We start from the raw sequence: 15,452 nt of genomic DNA on the forward strand, positions 1-15,452 counted from the left end.
TATATATATATATATATATATACACACACACATTTGAGTCACATGCTCCAATAGTAATGACCTATTAAATGCAAGCTCTTCAGTGATTACAGCATTACCTTGTGATCTTTGCCAAGAAGGATTTTTGAGCATGAAATGTCTGCATGATGTTGTAATATTTTTATCTCTAGGGTATGATAGGCTACACAATAGGTGACACTTGCTTCATCTTCTTCTTTTTTTTTTTGCCTTTTATTTTATATATAGTTAATCCCAGCTATTTTTTTAATTAGAATATTCATTTAAAGATGATTGAACGGGCTTTTATTGTAATATTATTCAAACAGTGTTTAAGGTGATTTGGCTCCTATGGACTATTTTCATAGACTTTATTACTGCAAAACAAGTTGGTTGCTAAGAATAAGTGTTATGTGGAGGAATAATAGGAGTTGATAGGATTATTTTAGTTTTCCTTTTTTTTCTTATGTATGCTCTTGCTTATTTTAGGAGTTATCTGAATTTTGGGTTTCTACACTTAGAGAAAATTTACAAGTTATTTGTTTTCATTTAATGTCATGGGAATTTTCCTCAAATTATATATTTCTCTTTCTTTGTCCCTTTAGGCAAACTCCTTACTCTATTGCGTCTAACTTTTTTTTAGGATGGTTATAAAATCATACCAAACTATGTGGTTACGTTGATCTATTGATCGGATTGTAATATGTCCTTCAATCGGATTATTCAATTAAAATTTTTTATTTGCAAGGGACCAGGATCAACCAACAAAAATTGGTGTTGAACGGCTTTCCCATTAATTCAAGAGCGGTTGAACCAGTATAAATATAAATTAAAATGAAGATATGATGATTTGGGACCTATTTCATGTATATTATGTTATATTAAGAAATAAATATTTTCACGTATTAGTGTCATTAGAGTTTCAAATAATTTTAATTAATTTAATAATATTTACATTGTGAACATTGAACTTTCGGTTAGATCGTGATTGAACTATTGAAACTTTAACATTTCCTTTTGCGGGTTTATTGTCTGACCTAGTTTTAAAAACCTTGCTTTCTAGCTTTCTCTCCTCACTTTGTCAAGAGAGTTTTACAAGGTGCAGCCATCTAAGGAAGAAGGTCTACAATCCCTTAAGGTAACCTACCTATTCTAATTAAGGACAAGAGAGAACAATGGATCCTTGAATTTGGTAAGAGGGATTTTTGAATGTTGGCACTTTATAAATGAAAAATGTTTAGGTAGCCTGCCCAAGTGGGAATGGAAAGTTCTCTCTTGGCCAACCCAATTGATGCAAATGTACATTCTAATTTTGATTACATTTTTAGTTGATGTATTTGTTTGTGTTTCAAAGTATTAAGCATGCCTATGATGATGGCCCTTTTACTGAAAACAAGTTGTCATCTCTACTGTATGTATTGGTTTGCTCTAGTTGCCTCCCTTGTTTATTTTTTTGTTTGAATCATTGGTTCTTTTTAATTTTTTTTTTGGGGTGCATTTCCTTGTATGTGATTTGCTTCAATTCATTTTTTCTCTAATAGGTCTTCACATGGATTTTATTGACGAGGCTATTTTAGGAAGTGTATGTAGAAAAGGGTTCAGTTTAATGTTGTTGATTAGTTAATTGCCTTAAACTTTCATAAATTTGGCTGGTGTTGTTGGGCCATGACAGTGAGTTTTTGTTGATGGGCTTGAATTGAAATCTTATTAAATTTGTTGTTGGGCTTGCTTGTAACTTGATAATTACTTTCCTGTTGAAAATGCTGGGCCAAATATGTTGATGAGTTGAATTTGAGCTGGGAATTAAGTGGTTGATTATAGTAAATGTATTGTTGATTCTAGTTGTAGAGATTGATAATGAAGATTTCAAATTTGATTATTGTATCCTTTGGTTCCTAAACTTATCTCTTTTCTCCAAGGAGTTATACGTAACTCATCTTCTGTCACCCGCTTGCCTCATCATATTGTTCTTATTTTTATTCTTGTGCTCATCTGTTTGATATGCATTGTGGCTTATTCGATGTTGTTGATTACTTAGTAACCATCCAATATTTTTTGTGGTTATCTTCTCATGACTGCCTATATAATCTAATGAGGGGATGAACCTATCTTATGAGGGAATGGTAATGAGCCTACACTATGAGGGAATTTCAAAGCCAACTTGCTTAAGGCTCTGATGATTATAAATAGAAATTTTTTAAGTGTGTAAAAGGAATTATTGGCTCACTAAAATTTCAAAGTTCCTTTGATCTAGTATATGAATGTTGGATGTTGGATTCTGATACGGCAAGAGAGGGGATCGGAGGAGGCCAGTCCAGCAAGGTCCAACTCAACCACCTGCCAGTTTAGCAAGGGCCGAACCAGCCCCTTGGCTGGGTGGAACTAGAGGAAATTTCGGCCACCCTTGTGAGGCCCAACAAATCTATAATTCATTATGTAAGGAGGAGGAATCAAGGGGAAGTTATTTAGAAAAGTTTTAATTATAATTGGGAGGAAATTAGGGGAGCCTATTTAGGGCTAACTATGTTGCTATTTTGGGATTATGCAATTTGTTTTCTGCTGTAGCTTTTTTTTTTTTTTTTTTTGAGTGTCCTAACAGCGTATAGGGTTTGTGGGAAAGCTGGTCTACCTCTCAAATAGTAGATCAATTGTATCTTGCATTTATTTTTGAAGGAGAAATAGAAATTCAGACTCTCTCTTTTTTCTCCTATGATTTTTATCTCAATTGCTTGTTGTTTTTACTTCCAAGACGCATTAGATTCCTTCAAGGGCAATGCAATTGTGATATTCAAATTCTTGAAAATTTTTCCTTTTACTGACTTGAGATTTTAATTTTCTCTACTTGGTGAATTTTTGCCTTATTCTCTTCTCTTTAACTCATTAATTTTTGAACGTGGTCATGGTTTTAATTAAATATGCCACAATTAGGTTTCTAGTTATGGTATGAATTCCAATTAAATCTTAATCGCTTCCCTCTCAATCTGATGCATCCGTACATTGGTTGAATGGGCAATCCTCTTGACTTTGAACTGCACAAATTATGGTTATACCTTTAGCATAAGCATGTGCCTTTTGGAGACATCTGCTACAAAATTGGAAGTTAGATGAGATTGGTTAGATCACATGCACCCGATTTCTTTAGAGTTTGTAGCAGATTATATAGTTTGGCTCAGGTGAACATGGGGCAGGTCACAAGTCTGTTAGTTTAACAGTTTAACTATTGAATTTCTTTTATATTGATAATGTGATTTTTGTGTGGAATTTCTGAGCCGTCGAACCATCCAAGCTTCTTTCATCTTATTTTGGGTTTTAAAGATTTTTTTCCCTCTTTTCATTGTTCATTTATTACTAGTATTTTAATGAAAGGGATGCATGAGGAGTAACATAACTTCAAGAACTTTGTTGATTCCTTGTTGATAAAAGTGCGATTTTGGTAGGAAGTGCTTGTAGAAATTTAGGAAAAGCCTTGACTTAAATCTGATTTCAGCAATTTTAAAAAACCAACAACAAGAAAATTAGGAATATAACACACAAGAACACCTTTTTATTGAAAGTTTTATGACAGAATATACAAGATACAAGTGGATCTTCAATTGGAGAGGAAGATCCGGCTCTCCCAAATCTCTAAACGCTGCTAGAGCCCAAAAGACCTAAGAGATCTCATATTTCAGTCAAATTCAAGATGCCCTAATCCTAGAAAAACAAACTCTTTAATGCATACAATCCAAAATGAAATCTCTAAACAGTACCTACATTCAAATTTTCCTCCTAAACTTCTCCTAAAACCTTCATAATCTGCTCTACTGGACTGGATGGTTTGTGCGGCTCATACAGGAGGCGGAGGAGTTCCATCTCTATTACGCGTGAGCCGGTCCCGTGTGGACCGACTGGACCGGTTTAATAATACTCTCCTCCCAAAGATCTACCTTATCCACAAGGTGAAAAGACAACACCCTCCTCCATTTCCTCCTCATCACAAATGGTAAGAACTTGAAGAGTTCTGTCCTTACATCTTGCACGACGTATACCTATCGTCACATTTGAAACAGAGCCCATTCGTCCTCTTCTCCAGTAATTTTGTTTATGTGAGCTTCTTGAAGTTGTCCCAGGTCTTCCTCCTGCAGTCTTTTCCTTTGAAGTCCCCCGAAGAGTATATGGTGTTGGCTCCTTGGATGTCAATAAGGTGGCGGTCATCATATACAAGCCTCCTATCTCTCTCTCCAGGTGCCTTTGATGCTCCACCAATTGAGCTAGCTCCATAGCCTCTCCCAAGTTATGAGGCCTCATTACTCTAACAGTTGCCCGAATTTTTGATGTCAGCCCCTTCATGAAGTTCCCCTTTAGTATTGTCTCAAAAAGGCGGTTTAATCAATTAGCAAGGTACTCGAACCTCTCTGGTACTCTATCACTAAACCATCATGTGTCAAGGCAAAGAACTGTTCGTAGAAGTATTCTCCCCTGCCGGTTCGGAAATGTTCTATCAAACAATCCTTGAACTTCCTCCAACTCCCTATGGGTCCTCACATGTCCCTCCATTGGTATCAAACCAAAGCCTCCCTTCTAAACATAGGCCCGCTACCATCAATCTCTCCTCCTCTGTCAACTCACTGATGGCGAAATATCTTTCAACCTTGTGCATCCTCCCCCTCAAATATTGGCATCTTCAGTTTCACCCTCGGATCGCCTCTGTTTCCTCTGTTCCCTCCATAATTTCCCATTTCCCAAGGGGGTGGTTTTCCCAAAGTGTCCCAGTCATCCCTTCTACGCTCATACCTAAACCTTTCATCAACTTCCCACCTACTCCTTTCAAATTCAGCACCTCTTGGATCATAATAAGCTCCTCTCCTTTCAAATTCAGCCCCCATTTGGTCATAATTTCCTCTTTCCCTTTCAAAACCCGCACCTTTCCTCTCAAATTCAGCACCCCTTCATTCTTTCTCTACCTCCTCACGCCTCTCCCCATACCTTCTACCCAGCACTTCCCTAGGAATAGGCTCTTAGGGAGGTATTCTCTCTTTACTTTTTTGAGCCTCCACCTCCTGATCTTCCTTTTGCCTTATTGGATTAGAGTTTTCCTCGCTTCCTAGGTTGTCAAAGGCTTCCCTCACCTCTGACGCCGCCGTTTTGGATTGGCCCTCGAGCAACTTTTTCAACATCTACCCCTGGCTAGAAAAATTCCCATTCATCTTCTCGTGGATGGATGAAATTTAACTTTTGACATTTGAAAGTTGAGTGCGGAGATCTGAAATTTCAGTTTTCAATTGTCCGATCTCCCCTTCCAACACTTCTACCTTTCTTCTTGCCTTGGGAACCTAGATTTAACTAGATTTATGCTCCAATAGAAAAGAGCAACAAGTTTGATGCGACTTTTGGTCTCCAATCAACAAAAACAATAAGATTTGATACAAATGCAACAAAATTCAGTGAGGAATGCTTCAATTTCAGCCTTGGAAATTGCTATTATACCAATTTGATAAGAAGTGATTATAAAAATTTAGGAAAATCCTTGACTGAAATCTGATTTCAGCAATTTCAGAAGACCAACAACAAGAAAATTAGGAATAGAGCACACAATAACACCTTTTTATTGAAAGTTTTATGACAAAAAATACAAGATACAAATGGATCTTCAATTAGAGAGAGGAAGATCCGGCTCTCCCAAATATCTAGACACCGCTATAGCCTAAAAACCCTAAGAATCTCATATTTCAGCCAAATTCAAGATGCCCTAACCCTATGTAAACAAACTCTTTAATGCCTACAATCCAAAAAGAAATCTCTAAACAGTCCCTACATTCAAATTTTCCTCCGAAATTTTTCCTAAAACCTTCCTAATCTGTTTTATTGGACTGGGCAGTTTATGCGGCTCTTACAGGAGGCGGAGAAGTTCCGCCTCTATTACGCGTCAGCCCGTCCCGTGTGGACCTGCTGGACTGGTCTAACAGATTTCCTTTTCCATCACTGTCATTGATTTGTTGAACTAATAGCATGATCAATGAAATAGATGTTTTGAATTGAAAGGGCAACATTGTTTTTTTGAAGTTGAATCGTGTATGTTTCCCTGGAGTTTTATTAATGCATTTTCCGTAGAACTCAATTTGGGCTTTATCACAATATATTGCAGGAAGCAATCCTTTGGAGAACGTTGAAGTGGAATTTGAGGCAAAATCTGTAAGGGATGGAGCTTGGTTAGTATTATCATGTTAATGTATATTTCTTTCGCTTGATGTCTTCCAAGTAGTGATGTCTCCCTAAACCCTGATCTTTCTGTTTTAAGCATGCCTTGCAATCATCCTTATCATATTTCTGAGTTGTTCTTCTTACTTGCCATTGCCCACAACTTTGATCAAAGAAGCTAAAGAGTTTGTTTGTTGCCTGTACAATTAACTTTTTAAATCTGTTATATAATGCAGGGAGTTTTAGGTGTCCAAATTGGCAAAAATAATCAATGAAGTTTTGAACATTCATTTTGCGACTCTTTTTGATATTTCAATTATTATTGGAAGCCAATTTGAACGTTTATTCACAGCTGAAAACGTGTTTGCTATGTTCTACTAGTTTACAAGTTAAACTTAATGCTTGAAGATTTACTATATAAGCATGCCAACATTTTGATTGATTAAGTTTCGGAATAATTTCTCATCAAGGTTTACAACATGATTTTTTTTATTATTTTTGGGATATAGCTTTCTCACCATCAGTAGCAGCTATGAACTGGTATGGAATAAGGCAGTATTAAAAGATAAAAATTTGAAAGAAATAAAGAAAAAAGCAAGAGAGCCTAAAATAGTTGCACTGACATCATGGATAAATGATTGAAGTTTGCTTTATTCTCATCATTACATATTTAAACTAGTTGAAATTTATTTTCCCCGCTATCTCAGATTTGATAAATTCCTTCGGAATTCGATTTAGCCCTTCATTGTTAGCATCTTCCTGTTAATCATATTGTTCTCCCACATATATCTAAGCATGTCTTCATTGCAGGTATGATGTTTCGGCTTTTTTGTCTTATAGAATGTTTGAAACTGGCGATCCGGTAATTATCCAAAACTTTATTGTGTAGAATTTGTTTTCTGAATTGATCCATATTCTACTCAGTTGTATGCAAAATGCTTTCCGATTCTCAAAACTGAAAAAAGTATATAATCTATTTTGAATGAACATGTTTTCAATGGAAACACTGGTTGTGCGTTTAGTTAGCATATCTATCTGGGTAAATCTTATTCTAGAGTTGTTTTTCATATTAGATTGTAAAAAAGTGATTTTCCTAGCGTTTTTTTTTTTTAATTATTACTGTTGGACCGTTGGTTAAACCAAACTTAAAGTTTGTTTTAAGAATTCCTGAGCATGGTATGTGCTGATTGTTTCAGGAAGTGCGGATTCGCTTTTCAGGCTTTGGTATTGAAGAGGATGAGTGGATAAATGTACGAAAGTGTGTTAGACAGCGTTCGCTTCCGTGTGAGGCTGGAGAATGTGTTGCAGTACTTCCTGGGGACCTCATACTGTGTTTCCAGGTTCTGTCTGCCTAACTGAATTTTCAATTTGTTTATATTTTTGCTGTTTTGGTTTATTGCACTAAAAGAGATGATATTTTATTAAAGATGGTCATATTTTTAAGATATGATCATTTATGTTCCCTGCATTTATTGGTCTCTTATACAGGTGCCATTTTAAGATGATCCATATACATATATATATGGTTTCACTTATGAATGCCACGCCTAGAGCTAAGCATATTTGTGTGTTAGTCACTTCAATTTTCACATTTTCATGATGATTTTAGAAGATAGAGGCCTTTGAATTAATAAAATTAAAGGAGTCTGATACATAGAAATTTAGTGGCTATGACATTAATATTTAACATTCAATAAAATGAGTAGATATTATCTATATGTATAATTGGTTCAAGTATCTTGCATTTAAAAGTGGATGGTTAAAATGGAGGAAGCTTCTTAAGAAGATATTATGAGGGCTTGAAAATATTATAGTGAGATTTATCGAAGACAAGATACAACATCATGAAGCTTTTATCCCATTATGTGAGGTCGGCTACATGAATTGCTTTTCTCCATTGTGTCCAATTAAGATTCTAATTCTTATTTAAATCTAATAAAGAAAAATCATTTCTAATATTATCTAACCAAGTCTTTTTAGTTCTATCTCTACCTATCTTAACATTAGTCAAATCTAATATATCTACTTTCCTAACCGGGTCATTGGAAGGCCGTTGTTTTATGTGACCAAACCATATAAGACGACTCTCTCCCCCCAAAGAGTATATATATATATTTATTTATTTATTTATTATTTTATTCATCTCTTTATAACTCTACTTTTTATATGAAAATAAATTGCATCTGTTACATAATTAATCGATAAGAGTCCATTTTTACATTTTTCTGTTAATGAAACGCTCACTTTGAGAAGTATGCGGATTGCAAATGGTTTGTTTATTCAATTATTCGTGCTATATTGCTTTCAATATTTGACAATAAACAGGAAGGTAAAGAGCAGGCTCTCTATTTTGATGCTCATATCCTCGATGCACAAAGAAGAAGGCATGATGTTCGTGGCTGTAGGTGTCGCTTTCTTGTCCGCTATGATCATGATCAGTCTGAGGTATTTTTTCAAATTTTAGCTGTTCATTTATTTATTTTTCTAACTCCATAGTTTGCATTGTGGTAGTTTTTTAGTGTTTCATTCAACCCGTCAGATTTTTACACAGCACAAATTTGTCTATTTATATATCTAACAACTAAATTGCACTATTTCCCTAACATCCTAATTTCTAAATAACTTAAAAAAAAATATCACATTCCTAACATCCATTGACCAACCATAATGCCACCTGAATAATGTTATTTAAAAGCAAGAAGTTATATAGATAAATTGAAAATTTTAGTATTAGACCTATAAATAAGCAAATGTTACTTTCTAGATATTAAATACACCCATATTTATAAGATATTTTCTACACATTTGCCTTTAAAATATCTTCATTTTTGTATTATTTGTAGGGCTGCAAGCGAACCAACCGTTCGACGAGCTACTCGTTGTTCGGTTCGATTAAAGCTCGTTTGTGATCGTTTAATTAACTAAACAAACAAATTTGAACAACATTTAAAATACTCGATTCTTAAATAAACAAATTTGAACACTAATATGTTCGGCACATTTATGTTCGCGAACAACATCATTTGAAGCTCGTGAACAAGCTCGACATTAAGCTCGATTCGTGTTTGATTTTGAACTTGTGAATAAGCTCGATAAAAATAATTAATTTTTGATTATAGAATATGCAATATATAAACTTCATTTAAAAATATATTCATATTAATTAATGTTATTTTCATTGTACATAGACAATTACTTTTATTATAAATGTGTTTGTTCATAAATATGTTCATGAACGTGTTTGTTTGATAGTTTAAAAAAATTTGTTAAATATGTTCGTGAACATACTCATATAATCGTTTGTTAGGAAGCTCGATAAAGCTTGTTTGTTAAGTTAATGAATATTTAAAAGTAGAGATTGTTTATAGCTCTTTCATGCTTGTTTGTTTAAAGCTCGATAAGCATTGAATATGAGCTGAACATGAACACTCATTAATTTAAATGAACAAAACATGAACACAAACAATAAAGCTCGAACAAATATGAACCAAACTTGAACAAGCTGATATTAAATGAACACTCACATACTCGGCTTGGCTCGGTTTGTTTGCAGCCCTAATTATTTGCGCAAAAAACCGAACTGTTGGCGAATGGAAAACTCAATTTGTTCATGATCTACCCAAAATTGCAGGAAATAGTTTCATTAAAAAAGATTTGTAGACGTCCAGAAACTGATAGCCGGCTGGAGTTGCTTCAGTCAAGAGCACCAGGATCTGCAGATTCATCAAGATCAACTAAAGATCCTTCTCAATCCACTTTATCAAAAGATCAAAATGTGATATCGAGAAGGACTAGAAAGCAGCGAAAATTGGTTGATGTGAACGTGGATGAGGTAATGACCATTGCTCTTCCCGCTCTCTCCAATTTACACGTTTCTTCTGCTGCCATTCAAACAGTAAATGAAGCAGAAGCAATTGAAGATGCAACCAATGCAGCAGCAGCAAATGACTCCGTTTCCAATTCTCTGGATGTAAAAACTGAAGGTAGTTGACGAGAGCCTTATTCTGTCAGTTATTATTTCCTTTGATCTATATATATATATTTATCTTATAAACCTTCCATAGTATGGGATGGAGAATTAAAGGTGTATTAATGAAAATTTTTGTCCGCTTAATTTTGATTTTGTATTGGTTATAGCTTCATCATTATAATATAGGGGTGCTGGCTCGCAAGTCAGTTCAAGCTTGACTTATTTATGGGCTCACTAAGCTCATGAGTTGAGCTCAAGCTCAAGTTCAAGCTTGAGTCAACTCGGCTCATGAGCTAACAAGTCAGCTTAAATAAATATTAATATTTTTAAAATAATTTTATTTTTATTTATTAAATTTAAATATTAAATAATAATAATAATCTTATGTACTTGGAATCAAATATACCAAAATGCAGAACCATAGAAAAATTGAAAATTAAATTACAACCATCTTGTTCCAATTGACTGATAATAAAAGAAACCGGGCCTACCAGCCCAAGGAACTCTTATTAGACTGTTGGACTCTTGCACTGTATGAACTCTCCATCTCCTCCTGCACAAATCAATAGACAAAATAACCTTAGGTGACTTCATATGCCACACATTTTCTGAAAAAGTTTTGCAATGGTTGCAACTAATATATCATTTTATAACCTTCTACAGGCAAATTCAATCAACATGTCCAAAAATTATGGATGTCTTCTCAGGTCTCAATGTAAATGGCTCTTACTTGAATTTTAATCATATATTAAAAAGAAATAAAGTGAAGATATCATGGTCAAATTTTAATGATAATAAATTTTAAAACTCTTTAACATTTATTTTAAGATGGCAAAAATATAACAAGAAGTCTTTATCCTACCATTTGAACTCTACTACATTAATCTTTTTTTTTTTCTCAGTTGTTTGATTAAGAGTTAAATTCCCATTTAAATTTAATGGAAATTTTATTTTAAATATTTTATAAACTAAGTCTTTTTTAAGTTTATCTATACATTTTTTAACATAAGTTAGATCTAATACACCTCTTCTAACAAAGTCATTGGAAGGCTAACATTTATGTGGCCAAATCAAAAGAAACCAAAATACAGGAGAAAGAAGCATGCCTTACAAGACTTCATCAATGGCTGCAGGAAGGATGACCTGAAAAACATGATGGATTGGTCAAGCGAAGTTCTTTCCCAGTCTGCTTCAGATGAAAAATGCACAGTAAGGAATGGTACTGAAAAATATACTGAATGCTTGCTTAAGTGAACAGAAAATGGCACTAAAATTGTAATCCGGTACTCAAGGAATCCTCAGTCCAGTTCTTGTGAATTGTTTCTACATTAAAGGAAATTAAGAATAATATTAAAATCTTAGATCATTTAGGTCTCTTACCATTTTCAACGTCCATTTGCACACCACCCGCATTAAGTTCTTCTAATAGCTGCAAACGTCTAGAAGGTCAGGTCATATTGAAAATAGATATTAAGGTTGTCAAGTCTACATAGCCTAACATATTATAGAATTCATAATTCACGAAATAATAAGGCTAACTGAACAAGGCTTGTTGTGGAACTCATACCAAAGAAAGGGTCGGCACAGATGTAGGGTCAAAATCATCGCAATGCTTAGGATCAATAGGAATACAGACACGTCCTGAAACACACAGCAGAAATAAAAATTTGTAGACATGCAACCTATAGTATGGAGAAAGGGTTCGTGTGCTAAATGTGTCTAACCTGTTTTTGGGTGTACACAGAAAGGTGCCTTCAGCAAATGGTTCATATGCTTTGAAACCTGAACTAGAAAAGCAGATTCATGAGACAATATATAAAAAAAGCTCATATGAATCAGTGCGATAAGAGAATTCTACCAACCTCCATGTCAATTCTTGGAAAGGTGTAAGAGAAAACAATCTCTTCAACACACCTACGGAGTCCCTGTGCCAAAAATAAGGTTTATGCAATATGAATGTGTTACAAAATGCAGTTCAAAATGAAGTCATGGGAACAAAATATCACAATAGATTCTAACCAGATATTGAGAATCCAAGTTGGATAACTGTTGTATCATATATGATAGACTATTAAACCTACACCAAACCCTCCACTTGCTTGTGAAATCTCAATCAGAAGCAGCGCACATTCAAACTATCTTAATTGGTTTTTATGTACTTAATTTTCAGGTTATGTCAATGATCTAGTGATCTTCATTTCTTAGTTTTAATATGATATACATCCTCATGAACTCCCGTCGCTTTATTCAAAAATTGAACTATATTGCTTATTCCAGTAGCATTTTCATTTATGTTTTGATATATCCATTTACACATAATAAGATTATGCATGCTAATCCTCCTAATGCTCTTGGCAGGGCACCAAAAAGATATAAAGCAGTTCGATGGGGTGATCCACATAGCCTTACCAACATTTTTAAAAAAGAGAGTAATTGAAACCTTTAAAAAAATTGGAAGAAGAATCAAATAATTTCATTTTTGAAATGCATGATCAAATAAACCTATCTCAAATTGCTCGGTCTATTCAGCATGTTTCACCAGCTCTGATGTTTTTACAGTCCAAATTGGAAATCACAATGAGGAAATCAGCTTAGAATAAGAATAATTAAAGGAAAACCTTATGCTTTCCAGACTGCAACATGCTCTTTAATTGGTCCCATCGACCTTCTTCAGAAGTGGAAGATCTCTTATTCCCTTGCCATTTCTCATGTATCTCTGAAGCAACAGCTGAATAACTAGAAATCTCAGAAATAATAATATTTTTCCAGGCGGAAGATGAAAAAGCATGTCAGGCTTACATTTATCTGGAATGATATCAAGGATCTTTTCGTATCTATCTTCAACAGAAAATAGCTTTTGGTTGTGTATCAGTGTCCTCTCAAAATAGTCTAGCAAGACATCTGTGTACGCTCTCCTGTTCAAAAATTTTAAATTAGGAAACCTTCTTAGTTAGTTATTAGATTGCCAAGCAGAAGTTCTATTGAACAATTTACTTACGCAAGAAAAGGGTGAAGAGCTAGGCCTGTTAATGATGCTTTCTTCAATCCATTTTCACTACCCTATAGTAAAACAATAATAATGAGTGCATAGTTCTAAAAAAAACTCGTTCTGAATTCATAAGACAAGCTATCACCTTATATACATGGAAATAGTCTGTAATAGATGACCTCGCTTCATTGCTCAGCCTGTCAAAAATTAAGAAAACTATATTAACACCATACATGATATAAGTGGATACAGAAATCCATGCCTATCAAAATGTATAAATATTTTCAGGTTATTTGGTTGTATGTATATTACCTTCTAGCCCTACCATCACAAACCCAACAATGAACACCACGACGGCCACTATATACCCACAAAATGTGATTGAATCCAAAATCATCTGTGATACAATAAATAGTTAATTAAACAGATATTCTTAGTGGATAAAAGTTTTTCAAGGTAACTTCAATAAAGCAGTAAATTTCCAATATTAGTAGGAAGAAGAAAGAGTTATCCTAGGTATTATAGTGAATAGCACATTTAATTCAACCTCTTAAAGCAGTGTCTATCACTTTAATGGCAATTGCCATTAAGGGCCAACAATTCAAGCAGATATCTGAACCAGAACAGCAGTATCTAATATCATCATATTCAGTGATATCCTGTTGCAATAAAAGAAAATGAATCACAAAAAACAAGCACATATCTTTATAACTTGTCTCATTCAGTTAACTGAATATGATAAGCTTACAATATCAAAAACCAGCTCCCTCTCAACAGGTGTGAATACATTATTTCCAGCTTGCACATATGCATGCCTTTTTGAAGGCTGTGAAAAATTTTTTTAGATCACAGTGAGTGAAAAATTATCATTAAGAAACAAATCCTGTAAATTTTAAGAGGAAAACCCTTGAATAATGTTGGCAGTAGAAAAGGTGTTTGATCATACATCTACACTATACACGGGTCCAATGTCAATCTTGGAAGGGCATTTCTCCTTAATAGAGTTCTCAAGGTCAGTTGCACTTTTGAATGACTGAAAACGGAGGTACACATCATTCTCCAATGTGAAAGAAAATTCTCTTCGACTGAAGTAGGATTCATCACATGCAGGATGTTTTCCATCTGCAGGCAAAATTAGAAACAGATTCAAGAACAAAGAATTGGCTGGAATAAATGTATTAAAAGATTATCCTGGCAATTTTTGTTATACCATTCCCGTACGACATCCATCTAAATATATCAGAATATGGAAAGAGCTTTCCTGCAATGAGAATGAATACACAATCGGTGAGCAAAACCATGATCCCAAGGAAAAAAGTGCGTCCATGCCCAAAAAATTGAATAAGCTAAAGATTAACCCTGCTGGAAAACCATATATTTGTTGAATTACCATGGAAACTATAGAAGTATTAGCAAAGCTAAAGCAATGACGATCAAGAAAGAACCAGATATTGACATTCAAAGAAAGTAGCCAATAGATAATAAAAATAGCAAACATCATAACGAAAATTGCATACCATAATAAACTTTAAGATAGTCAAAGCTAAATTCATGAGAGCATTTCTTCAGTTGTTGATTCCCTGAAGAATGTAAATCAATTTCCATGTCATCTTTTTCATTAAAACTTCCTTCCTTAGTCATGATCCCAAACCTAATCCTGCTTGGAGAAAAGGATAAGCGAAACTTGTTATTAATTTAATTTAGCACATATAGCACGATGTCATTTCAGTAGCATATTAGGGGCTGTTTTGATGAGGGATTTGGGCCAGATTTGAAGCGGATTTGACCTAAATCCAGCCAAACGGCCAAAAATGCAGAACCAAATTTCACGGTTAATCAAAGACGCGGTTGACGGAAAATTTCCTCTTCTCGTGGTAAATCCCGGATTTACGAAATCCTTTGGTTAGGCGGATTTACGGGATTTGGCCGAAGAAGCGCGCGAAAGGAAGAAAGTTACCTTCACAGAAAGCGAGCTCCCGTTGTTGCTTCCGATCAAAAAATGTCGTAACTCCGCTCCAACAGGAAGGGAACGTCGTCGAAGGAGAAGTCGAACAGCTACGAAGAAGAACTCGTGCAAAACTCCCCCCGTTGCTGCTTCCGATCAAAAAATGTCGTAACTCCGCTCCAACAGGAAGGGAACGTCGTCGAAGGAGAAGTCGAACAGCTACGAAGAAGAACTCGTGCAAAACTCTACACGAACGACGCCGAAAGAAATAGAGCGGGAGAGCAAAAACCTATACTCCTGTAAGTTATTATTGGGTAACTTAATTAATATAATTTAAAATATTAATAATTAAGTAAACTAATTAAATAATTAAT

General features: G+C 34.6%; 2 protein-coding genes across 4 annotated transcripts in view; one reads left to right on the top strand and one right to left on the bottom strand.

Moving 5' to 3' along the window:
* The window catches only part of LOC110114806 (protein SAWADEE HOMEODOMAIN HOMOLOG 2), a gene marked incomplete in the record, with an annotated part of 12,572 nt that extends 2,280 nt beyond the window's left edge, over positions 1 to 10,292 (top strand). Inside the window, 5 exon segments of the mRNA XM_020847813.2 lie at positions 6,122 to 6,185; positions 6,985 to 7,036; positions 7,371 to 7,514; positions 8,500 to 8,619; positions 9,806 to 10,292. Of these exon segments, the coding sequence (XP_020703472.1) occupies positions 6,122 to 6,185; positions 6,985 to 7,036; positions 7,371 to 7,514; positions 8,500 to 8,619; positions 9,806 to 10,165 (740 nt within the window).
* A 247-nt stretch (positions 10,293 to 10,539) lies between these two features.
* On the bottom strand, positions 10,540 to 15,215 carry LOC110114810 (DNA primase small subunit). Of its 3 annotated transcripts, none has more exons than XM_020847816.2 (17): positions 15,091 to 15,215; positions 14,651 to 14,790; positions 14,344 to 14,394; positions 14,080 to 14,255; positions 13,882 to 13,959; positions 13,681 to 13,792; positions 13,446 to 13,530; positions 13,279 to 13,330; positions 13,143 to 13,204; positions 12,944 to 13,059; positions 12,763 to 12,872; positions 12,007 to 12,069; positions 11,869 to 11,926; positions 11,712 to 11,785; positions 11,525 to 11,573; positions 11,251 to 11,330; positions 10,540 to 10,697 (listed from the first exon to the last, which is right to left on the bottom strand). In XM_020847816.2, the coding sequence occupies exons 2-17, from the start codon at positions 14,772 to 14,774 to the stop codon at positions 10,632 to 10,634; spliced, it is 1,356 nt and encodes a 451-aa protein (XP_020703475.1). In that variant the 5' UTR covers positions 14,775 to 14,790; positions 15,091 to 15,215; the 3' UTR covers positions 10,540 to 10,631. The 3 variants fall into 3 exon arrangements, with proteins under 3 accessions (XP_020703475.1, XP_020703478.1, XP_020703477.1); XM_020847819.2 differs by having other exon boundaries at positions 10,566 to 10,697; positions 11,251 to 11,287; XM_020847818.2 differs by having other exon boundaries at positions 10,596 to 10,697; positions 11,256 to 11,330.
* Between the last annotated feature and the right edge of the window lie 237 nt (positions 15,216 to 15,452).

Source organism: Dendrobium catenatum, unplaced genomic scaffold (genome assembly GCF_001605985.2).
Source record: "Dendrobium catenatum unplaced genomic scaffold, ASM160598v2 fragScaff_scaffold_716, whole genome shotgun sequence".
NCBI classification, from domain to species: Eukaryota; Viridiplantae; Streptophyta; class Magnoliopsida; order Asparagales; family Orchidaceae; genus Dendrobium; species Dendrobium catenatum.

Bases quoted from the DNA above. Each gene is read 5' to 3' on its own strand.
- LOC110114810 (XM_020847816.2), bottom strand. From the start codon at position 14,774: ATGACTAAGGAAGGAAGTTTTAATGAAAAAGATGACATGGAAATTGAT. The intron at 12,070-12,762 runs GTTTTCCTTTAA...TTTTTGGCACAG, and splicing joins TGCAGTCTGGAAAGCATAAG to GGACTCCGTAGGTGTGTTGA. The intron at 11,927-12,006 runs GTTGGTAGAATT...TTTCTAGTTCAG, and splicing joins TTCCAAGAATTGACATGGAG to GTTTCAAAGCATATGAACCA.